Below are 11,774 nucleotides of genomic sequence, written 5' to 3'. Positions count from 1 at the left end.
CAACATATTCTGTTACACCAAATACACAAAATAATGATCTTTAAAAAAGCATCATATGACCCCTTTAAGCACTGGGCAAGATACATTGATGATTGTTTTCTCATTTGGAAAAGAAGTGAAGAGGATTTGTTTGAATTTGTACAGTTTTTGAATTCAAGATTAGGTTCTATTACATTTTCAGTTGAAAACAATTTATCATCAATTCATTTTTTAGATGTGGTTATAGGGCTGGACAATAATTTAATATCAATATGTATCGCGATTTAATTTTTTTCAATAACGGTGATATGACAATTATAGAAATTAATACTTTTATTTAGCAAGGATGCTTAAAATGGATCAAAAGTGATGATAAAGGCATTTATAATGTTACAAAAGATTTCTATTTCAGATAAATAGTGTTCATATCGATATCGGAATTATATCGTATCGACCGAAATTAAGAAATATATCGTAATATATCGTGATATCAATTTTGGCCATATCGTCCAGCCCTATGTGGTTATATCAAAAATAAACAACAAGATGTCCACCACGGTGTTCCATAAACCAACAGACAAAAATACATTATTGTCTGCGGATAGTCATCACCCACTGCCTCTGAAAAAAGGGTTACCATTAAGTCAACTCTATAGACGTATTTGTGATTCAGAAGAGGAATTTGAGAAACAGTCAATAATTTTGAAGAATCGTTTTTGTTCAAGAGGTTATCCACAAACTTGGTTTCATTCAGCAGTTGAAAAAGTAAAAAAATCTGAGAGATTTCAGTTATTGAACTATCAAAAAAACAACAACAGAAGAAACAATTTTCAGTAAATTATATTTCAACCTACACAAAAAATAGCCATCAGATTAAATCTATTGTAAATAAATATTGGTTCATTTTAGCTTCAGATCCTTCTTTAAAAGATGTTTTCAAACAACCTCCGATGTTTACTTACAAAAGATCTTCAAATTTGGCAAATATGCTAGTTAGATCAGATGTAGTGCGTGATGACAAGAAAACATATATACAAGGTTGTTTTCCATGTCGAAAATGTACATCATGTTGTTCAATATTACAATGCAAAAAGTTTACATGTTTACTGACGAATAAAACATACTACATCAGATCTTGTATCACATGTTCTACTAATAATATAATATACTTACTTCAATGTCCATGTCCATTGATGTATGTTGGAAAAACTTCGAGGCCATTGAGAATTAGAATCAGTGAACATAAATCAGCAATTCGTAGACGTGATGTTACTTTTCCAGTGGCCAGACACTTTATTGAATATAATCATAGTATTGAACAACTTAAATGTATAGGAATTGAGAAAATAATGAATTCTCGCCGGGGTGGAGATATTAATAAAAGACTCTTACAAAGAGAGGCGTCTTGGATGTTTTATTTAAAGACCATGTTTTAAATGAGGATTTTGATCTTTCATGTGTCTTGTAAATTTTTTTAATTTTTATTATTTATTTATTTATTTTGGGAGCAATGTTTATGAACGGCATGTTTTTGCCTTATGTCTTATTGTCCCCATTGATATTTAAGCTTTTGTTGAAATTTGTTGCTGTTATAGATGGAACTGATCTGGAGTCTGTGAATTTGGAAACCTAATTACCATCACCTCTGGGTCATTGTTGGTCTTCATATAATCATTGAGTTACTGAGATCTTGTCACACTGATGAAGGCAGCAAGCCGAAACGTCTGTTATTTGTATTTTTCTCCTGTTTAAATAAAGAGAATTTTAAAGTGCAGACCTTGAGTAACGTTTTATCCATGAAATTTATGAAATTCCAGCATACACGCTTCCGATAAATATTTGTTATTAAAGCATCAACATTCACAGAACACTGTTATTTTGAACTAAAGCAAGCGGCTGCTGCGTGCATGGTTTGGCATGGCAGAATGCCAGCAAAGAGTGCTGCATTTATAATCTCTAAAAGACATCTCAGTTCATCGCAATCTCACAAATCTCTGTTATAACACAATAAATATATGCATAATGAATCTTTCATAATGTCTACAATTCGTATGTTACAATGAGAAGGTTGCCGCTTGGGTTATAGCCTAAATAGAAACTCTGCATACGCTTGCACCTGTTAATCGTTTATATTTTATATTAGGTCATGTTGCTTTTGTGCAATAGATGAAAAACTATTTATTTGTTTTAGATATTTGAGCAGGTCTCTAATCCACTGGCACTTGACTCGACAGTGCCTGTGCTACATCCTTTTTAGGTCTCTAGATTATAAAACACTGCATTCTGTCAGCAATGTAACGTGGCAGTAACGTATAGAGACCTCGGCTTGTAACTATACTCTAATTACTATTTAGAAAATTATAACGCGTTAAATTACTACGTTACTAAAAAAGTAGTCAAATTACAGTAACGTGTTACTAAGTAATGCGTTACTGCCCAACACTGATTATGAACATGGTTTCTGTCATTGTGATTTGATGGCTGTGTTTTCCTCCAGCATGACGCGAGACGCAGGATCCGAACCCGCTGTGGTGGAGAATGATGAGGATCCAGACGAGGAAGAGGAGGAGGTTCTGGACAACGATCAGGACGGAGACAGAGACGAGAATGAGAAAGAGGTCGAGGACGACAAGATTGTGGACGAGCGCAACGACAGCAGCCAGAGCACCAGCGTCGCCATGACGACCACAACCACCACCACCACAGAGTCAGTAGAGGAGGTGGTGAGAGGTGAGTGACATCCAATCACGTTCAGTGTTCACTCATCAGATGCTGACAGATGCTAGTCTTCACGCGTGCGTGTGTGTGTGTCCCATCAGAGGTGTGTTTTGCGAGTGCAGAGACGGGCCCCTGTAAGGCCATGTTGCCCCGCTGGTATTTTGTGCGTGAGGAGGGCCGCTGTGCTCCCTTCATCTACGGAGGCTGCGGAGGAAACCGCAATAACTTTGAGTCGGAGGAGTACTGTCTGTCTGTCTGCAGCAGCGTGTGTAAGTCACCCACAGAACGACTGACCGGGTGTGCCACTAACACTGATGAATAGTGGTCGACCTGCCCCGAACACCCCACTCAAAACATCAGTTCTAGTGGTCGACCGATATGGGTTTTTTGACAGCCGATACCGATGCCGATATCTTGGAAAGCAGGGTGGCCGATGGCCGATATAAAGCCGATATAATTTTTTTTATTTTAATTCATATTTAAGAAATTTGAAATCATTTGAAAATGTATTAAAAAATAAACGTGTAAAATAAACATACGTATACTCTAGAAGACAAAGTATTTTTCCCAAATAAATAAATATTTAATAAAAATATAATTAAAAAGGAAGTAAACACTGTAACCAACAGGGCACTCAGTATTCTGGGAAGTTTGTGTGCATTGGGAATCACATTTTTTCAAATAAAGCCAAGGTAACACTCATTTTACATACAGCACACAGTGAAAATGACATTAATATGACAGTGGGCAAAAGCATGAAGAGCAGCATAATTTGAAATCACGAGTTTAAAGTTGGTCGATCGTGCGTCTCCAGTCAAGCTGAACTCTTCTCCTGTCCGTATTCAATTCGCACGGACCATAGGACCGACCGTCACAGAACACGCGATCATGCAGGTCACATGCACACTTCACAAGATCTCAACTAGATTCGACTAAGTCTGCAAGGTTTGTGAAATTAAATGTTCATTAGTCATTCACATGTCACGTCACTTTCAAAGATTTGTTTAAATTATATAAATGCGTACTTGCGGAATGCTGACGGCAAACGAGAAAGTATTATAATGTTTGCCTTCAATAATATTAAAGCAATCATTATAATACTTTTTTGTATACAATTTAATTCCTTTGTTTAACAGTTCTATCTGATTATTAGATAGACTTCTATCCGTATTAGACAGAACTGAATGACAACAGCGAACAAGAGGGAGAATGTGAGCACTGTGTGCTCAGGCACTGCCGTAGCCGTTCTCGGCGCTGTCAAAATAAAAGTCTGACGCGCCGTCAAAATAAAAGTCCCACCTCGAACACATCGGCCAAACAGAAAAACTTATCGGCCGATGCCGATATTTGAAAAATGGCAGATATCGGCCGATATATAGGCCTTGGCTATATATCGGTCGACCACTACTGATGAACATGCATTTTCTTGCCCTCATGACTTTCAAAAAGTGGAACACAAAAGAAGACGTTTAGAGGGATGTTCATGCTGCTCTTATATAACGAAAGCATGAAAGCCACATAAAGGACAGTGATTCCTCTCCTTTGAGAAACTTGTTTTATTCTTTTAAAACTTATGAAAATGTTTTTAACCAAGTAAATCCAAATTTAGTCTTAAAGTGCTCCTATTATGCTATTTGAAATGTTTATCAATTGGTTTTGGGAGTCCCCAACAACAGCTTTACATGCATGCAAGGTCAAAAAACAATTTCATTTTCTTATAATATGCATTTAATTTTACGTTATTTCTCAACGACTCTCAAGCGATTTGTACAAAGATTCATCTTTCCAAACCCCTCCTTTGCATAATGTTACTCTGCTCTGATTGGTCCGATGTTGTGATTGGTCTGCTGAGTACAACGCATGTCGGAAAAGGAATGCCCATCACCAGTACTGTAATACAGCTTGTCAATAAGACATCCTATTCTAATAATTATAGTGCTCCACTCTGTTCTAAAAAGAAGGAATCAGAGGGGAAAAAGTTTTACACTTATGTTAGCGAACCGGACCCACAGATCACAGACAAAAGAGTACTGATAAAGCACTGCAGTTTCTAAACCAACGTATTGCTCCATCCTTTATTATGACTCCAAGTACAACAGACATTCTGTAGTAATCTACACATTTCTAGACAATAGCAGGCCCACAGCAGATTAGCAGAACTACAACATGAGTTAGCCAGAGACTTACAGCTGCACTGTAAGTTGAACATCTCGACAGAATGCTGCACGACAGAACATCAAAGTAACAATTATTAATCATACTTACAGGTTGTGATTCGGAGGAGCAAACTGTTCCAAACAAACTGGGCACTGACCCATCTTTCAAAGACAACCGGTTTATGAACCCCTCATTGAACTCGTGGAGATTGAAGAAGCAGTCTTCAGTAAAATGACGAGAACACAGCAAAAAAGTTGATTATACTGCTGTGATATCTTAGTAAAGATGAATTTTAACCACTGATTCTTCACAGCCTCATCCTTTGTGTCAGACTCTGTTCCATGTCTCGTGTTGTGTTTTCCTCCCCCACGTGCTCTGTTTATTTCCTTACCCTTATTTGGTTATCTTCCTGTTCCTGCTCCCTGATTGTTTCTAATTTGAGTCCAGGTGTTCCCCGTTTAGTTCGTATTGTTCCCAGGTGTGTCCCATTAGTTTCTGTGCATTTAAACCCTGTGTTTCCCAGTGTTTCCGGGCTGCTGTTAAATGTCATTTTGTGTTCCCCGTGATTACCTGTGTTCCTGTGTTCCCAGTTTTCATTTCATTAAAGACTTTGGAATTTGCTTTACTGCTCGCTCCTTCGTTCCCGTGCTCCCAGTGTGAATCGGGACACTTTGGAAGTGAAAATAAACCGAATTCACTTTCACAGCGCAGAGTCTTCTTGCATTATGTTATCCACACGAACGAGCTACAGCGTTAGAAGTTTGTTTTCGCAGGATGTCCACACAGAACGTAGGCGGGCATTATGCACATATAAGAATTTGTGACGTGTGAAATTTGCGGAATGAGATTTGAATTTAAAACGACTCATTTCATCGTTTCAGAGTTGACTCTTTCTTTTGAGAGACAATAACTTTATTTATGATGCACTTTCAGCTTTACAACTTTACAGACTATTTACATTCACATACAGCTGCATTACACACTGTCACGGTGCGTGCGGGGAGATGAAGCAAGGACTCAAGTGCAGGACAAACTCAAACCACCCCGAGGGGGAAAAACAGACAGGCAGGCTCAAAACTGCACCACATGCAGACACAAAACACACACAATGAAAAATGACGGATCAGCACAGGATGACAGACACCAGGAGAATAAATAGGAACCAAACGAGGAGGCTAACGAGGGAGACACAGGTGGAGCAACTAAAACAATAACAAGGAAACAGGATGGGAGGGGCAAGACAATAGACAGGAGAGAGCACATGGCAACAGACAACACAACACAAGCCATGTGCTCACCGAACACAGTCATCTGGTGACCTTCCTGGGCACACCCGCTGAAGACTGTGACACACACTGCATGAAAGTACTTGATTAGAATTTGAACGGCAGTGTTATTTATATTTAAATTTACCTGTAGTGTTATTTGTAGTGTTAGCTGATATTACATTTGAAATTAATATATTTTAAATAAACTTAACTGCCTTATTACAAATGTTTAAATACAAATGAATTTAAATGCATGACAATATAAGTTGTATGATATAAGTGAGTAGTAATGACATTAAAGTATATTTTAGTTTACCATAAATGCTTGGCAGTACACTTATATGAAGATGTATAAAGATGTACTTCAGTCCTACTTGCAGTAAGTACATAAGTAAAAAGCACTCTAATATAAATTTAAACTATGATACATTTTCATTTAACTGCAGTTTAACTTGCTATTAATTAGTTGAAAACATTACATGCAGTTTACAATGAAATATATTTTTAAGTATATTATTTTTATAATAGGTACTATTTCTACAAGTACGCTACTTTTTCACAAGGGTGATGATACATCTATGATTACATCTACAATTTTAGTCACTTATCAAGTAAAGAGCAGCATGTACATCCTGCTAAACATCGTCTTTTGTGTTCCATTGAAGAAAGAAAGTCATAAGGGTTTGAAAGACATGAGGAAGAGTAAATAAGGTGGATTATTCTCTTTCAGTCTGCTCTGATCTGCACTGACCGTGTGTCAGTTTCTCACTGGCGATTTCACTCTGTCACACACGCGTGTGGCTGCTGATTAACTCGCATCTGTCCCCTAAATTTCTCTCCTGTAACTTAGATTCTTCAACTAATTTTGTGTATTTTTGTGAGAATGAAGTGTGTGTGTGTGTGTGTGTGTGTGTCTGTGTGTCATTTGCATTTAATCATTGATGCAGTGCCGCTGCTGATCTTTATATTAATGATCTTCCGCACTTGTCAAATGTTCCTTCCAACTGCTATTTAGACACTTAAGTTAATGTTGTTTAGGTCAGTCAAGTCATGGTTTCTATCAGGTCCTTGCTTTCTATGAGGTCCTTAATAATGTCCTGCTTCAACAAGTAATGCATCAACAAGGGAAAGAAAACTGTGCTCGTTAAGCATTTCAGGGTCATTACAGTTAGATTCTATTACCGGTTTAAGATATTAATCAGTTACAATTCATGATTTATGATAAATCATTTATTGTATTCCACATTTGTAAGTCACATTGGATAAAAGCGTTAGGTTGCTAAATAAATAAATGTAAATGTACATGTACAATAGTATTATTTTATTTTGTAGGATCCAGGGTTATTAAAGTTATCTAAAACTAAAATCATAAAAACATTTTTGGAAGAAAAAAAAATACTTAAACTTATTTTATTTTAGCTAGTTGCCAAGGCAACATTTAATTTAATTATATTTATTACATAAATTTTTGATTTTCATTTTTTGATTTTCATTTAATTTAAGTTGATGTACTAAAATATCTAAAATGGTAACACTTGACAATAAGGTTCCATTAGTTAATGTTAGTTCATGTATTAACTAACATGAACAAACCATGAACAGTACATTTATTACAGAATTGATTAATCTTTGTTAACGTTAGTTAATGAAAATACAGTCTTTCATTGTTAGTTCATGTTAGTTCACAGTGCATTAACTAATGTTAACAAGCACAACTTTTGATTTGAATAATGCATTAGTAAATGTTGAAATTAACATTAACTAAGATTAATAAATGCTGTAGAGATATTGTTCATTCTTAGTTCATGTTAACTAAAGTAGTTAACTAACCCCTACAGAGAGCTCCGCTCCTGGCGATGGTTATGATAGGGCGGAGGGGGGAGCTGCGTTTAATCGCTCATAATAGAAATTAGCATGGTGTAATGAACCCGTTTCAAAAGTCCATTATTTGCCCAGTTCAAAGAGAGGGGTGATTTTGTAGTTGGAATCCGTGAGCCCAAGCCAAGGAAAGCATTTGTCAAAACTCCGTACGACATTGTCAAAGCAAACAGCAAATTTTCTGTTTCTTTTTGCACAGGAAAGAACTTGTGCATAAATCTATTTGTTTTTTAAGTTCTGTGTACACAAAGAAAAGTGTCACCCGGTTACACTGACTAAGGAGAACATTGCTAAAGCAATCGCATTGCTCTGGCATGTACGTTCAACATGATTTTACATATTTATTTAGCAATCAATCATGTTGCACAAAGCATATTTCAAGTTTGAGCTGTAAGTTTGTTTTTGTCTCTCATCCAAGCAGAACTGTCATGATGCCACATGTGCACAAAGAAATTAGTTTTGTTATGCATGATTCTTTTAACCTTTTTCACCAGTTTACACCAGGTATTCAGATCACAAGCTGTCAGCTGAGACACATTGCTGTTTACGCCTGGTTTTTACATGCCACCCAGTAGCATCTGATGTGACCGCTTGCGAATGAATACAGTTTAAAAATGACATGAGGGTGAGAAAATTAAATTTTGGGGGAAATTTTTACTATCCCTTTAAAGCTATGAAAAGATCTCTTTTTAAATGATAAAAAAAAAATCAGGACTAAAATAAAAAAATAAATATATAGCAAATATAGCACATAAATTCACAAAAAAAATATTTCGACATTACATTACTATGAAAATATAATATTAAAATGAAAATGTATTATTAAATTAATGAGCATAAATAAATACATAAATAGGTAGACAGTAATCATTACAATGGCTCAGTAATTCTTTTCAATTGAAAAGATCTCTCTCTCTCTCCAATTCTCTATAGTGAAAGTTATTTCCCAGAGTGCACTGCCTGATTGCTTGACCCCTCCACCTCATAATCACCCACCTCTGACAAGACAACAAGTTTGTCCCTCCCTTTTCCACCACACTGATCTGGGACCTGTTACTCTGATGACACCAGTGCTCTGGTAAAACTGGTGATTTTGCCATTGATTGCTGCAGCTGCACAGCTTATGGCCATCCACCCCTAAGGCAACTGTTATAGATAATGGGATAATGGTTGCCATCTTCTGAACACTTGCACTGAACTTGCTTCTGAACACTTGTGGCCCACAGCGGTGTGAGATACTGCACGGATCAGTACAACATTTGCTGAAAATTGCAGAGGAATGCATGTAGGTGTGTTTGGCAGCTTTATTCTCACAATGCACATGCATTTACAATTATGTTTTTACACAGAAGTTTTCTTACTGTCCATATTGGATGTTTTTCATACATAAATCATCATATATAATGAAATAGAATATAAAATAGAATATAAAAAATATATAAATATTCCGACAATAAGGTTCCATTAGTTAATGTTAGTTCATGTATTAACTAACATGAACAAACCATGAACAGTACATTTATTACAGAATTGATTAATCTTTGTTAACGTTAGTTAATGAAAATACAGTCTTTCATTGTTAGTTCATGTTAGTTCACAGTGCATTAACTAATGTTAACAAGCACAACTTTTGATTTGAATAATGCATTAGTAAATGTTGAAATTAACATTAACTAAGATTAATAAATGCTGTAGAGATATTGTTCATTCTTAGTTCATGTTAACTAAAGTAGTTAACTAATGTTAACTAATGAACCTTATTGTAGTGTTACCACTAAAACTATAATAAAATTAATGAAAACTACATATTTAAAAAATAATAATAAAAATGAAGAAAACACGACAAAATAAAAAAAATGAAAATGAAACAAGAAAATATATATATTTTTTTATAATAATCATCCAAAAATATTAATAAAAACTATAATAGTTCCTCAATGCTGAAATAGCACAGGTTGGATTAAACAGGTGTCATACAGAGATTATCATGTACATCCTCATGCCACTGTAACTTCATCATTTGGCACAAAACATCCAGAATGTTCCCTGCTGTGAGAATATGACACAGTTACTAGTGTATTATTATATTGTCTTCATTACAGATTAAACATGAATAAACTGGTCAGTTGGAAGCTTTTAGTGTCTTCTAACCGCTTTCTAACAATCTCTTCTATCACTTCTAATGCTGTTAAATCGTCTTCTCATGTCCTGCAATAAAAGTTTGTCTGTGATCCGCAGTGCCGACTCCCTCCTCTAGCCCTCCAGATGCAGTGGACCGATACCTGGAGACGCCAGCAGACGAGAACGAACACGCGCACTTCCTGAAGGCCAAAGAGAGCCTGGAGGCCAAACACCGCGAGCGCATGTCTCAGGTACCGGATTTACAATACCGCTCAAAAAGAAACTTTTATTCATCAGGGGCACATTAAATTAATCAAAAGTGACAGTAAAGACATTTATAATGTTACGAAAGATTTCCATTTCAAACAAATGCTGTTCTTTTGAACTTTCTGTTCATCAAAGAATCCTGAAAAATAAAATGTAAAACAGTTTCCAAAAAAAACATGAAGCTGCACAACTGTTTTCAACATTGATAATAATCAGAAATGTTTCTTGAGCAGCAAATCGGCATATTAGAATACATTTTTAGAAAATATGGGAAAACATTCAGATTAACTGAAATAAAATAAAATATGCAAAAACTTATTTTTAAGTACTAAAATTCCTCAAACTAAAACTGAAAAAACTGTATAGACATACAAAGTATATAGACAAACAAAAAACTAATAAAATGACAAAAACACATAACAAAATTACTAAAACTTTTTAAAAAATTAAGCATGCTATTTTTTTTTTTTTTTTTTTTTTTTTAACTATTATTTGTATTTATTCTGAAATATTTTTATTTCAGTTGGTTGCCAAGGAAACATTTCTCATTTTAACTCAATGACAAAAACATACATGAAAATATTTTAAAACGTTTAACTAAAGTTAACAAGAAAGCAGAAAATATACAAATAAAATCGAAATCAAAATATGAACAAAAACTATAATAATATGATAAAAATCAATGAGAAACATTAGAATGATTTCTGAAGGATCATGTGAAACTGAAGACTTGTGTTTATGAAACACATGTGAATGAAATTAAATTATATTCCAGTTATAAATGTGCTTCTGATTACAGATAGCCTGGGATTACAAAGATTTGTATTTTAAAGAAAACCAGTTCGAAGGTTTTTGGGTAAAAATAATTTCTTAATATGAAATTCGAAGAGTATGACAATCAGATTAGACTGTGCAGAAATTGAAATCTAACTGAAGACTGGAGTAATGAAGCTGAAAATTCAGCTTTGCATCATGGGAAGAAATTACATTTTACAATATAATCACATAGAAAACACGTATTTTAAATTGTTACAATATTGCTGTTTTTACTGCATTTTAGATCAAATACATGCAGCCTTGGTGAGCAGAAAAGACTTCTTTCAAACACATTAAAACATCTTACTGATCCCTAACTTTTGTTTATTTAAAGCTGCAGTCTGTAACTTTTTTTGGTTAAAAATAATCCGAAATCAATATTTGAGCAAGTACATAACCAGCCAGTGTTCAAAACTATCGCCTTACTTTAGACAGATTCACAACGGTTAGCTTATAATAATGTTTTCTAATTTGAGTGGTACCCGTTTTTCGCGGGAAATTCAAGCATGGCACTGCGTCATTACGTCACGTCTGTAAACATAAAGAAGTTGTCCCGGCTACTAGGCTATC

At 35.1% G+C, this 11,774-nt stretch overlaps 1 protein-coding gene across 2 annotated transcripts in view; it reads left to right on the top strand.

Annotated features, from left to right (window-relative positions):
- The window catches only part of appa (amyloid beta (A4) precursor protein a), a 55,392-nt gene that overhangs the window by 25,069 nt on the left and 18,549 nt on the right, over positions 1-11,774 (top strand). Inside the window, exons 6-8 of one of the 2 annotated variants that reach the window (XM_016538053.1) lie at positions 2,477-2,709; positions 2,799-2,966; positions 10,239-10,372. In XM_016538053.1, coding sequence (XP_016393539.1) covers positions 2,477-2,709; positions 2,799-2,966; positions 10,239-10,372 — 535 coding nt within the window. The remainder of the gene's footprint in view (positions 1-2,476; positions 2,710-2,798; positions 2,967-10,238; positions 10,373-11,774) is intronic. The other variant, XM_016538054.1, reaches the window with a different exon arrangement.

This window comes from Sinocyclocheilus rhinocerous, unplaced genomic scaffold (assembly GCF_001515625.1).
Source record: "Sinocyclocheilus rhinocerous isolate Xijiao unplaced genomic scaffold, SAMN03320098_v1.1 scaffold2051, whole genome shotgun sequence".
In the NCBI taxonomy this organism is placed as follows: domain Eukaryota; kingdom Metazoa; phylum Chordata; class Actinopteri; order Cypriniformes; family Cyprinidae; genus Sinocyclocheilus; species Sinocyclocheilus rhinocerous.
The sequence above is the reverse complement of the archived record's forward strand: the minus strand, read 5'-3'. Positions and strand labels throughout refer to the sequence as shown.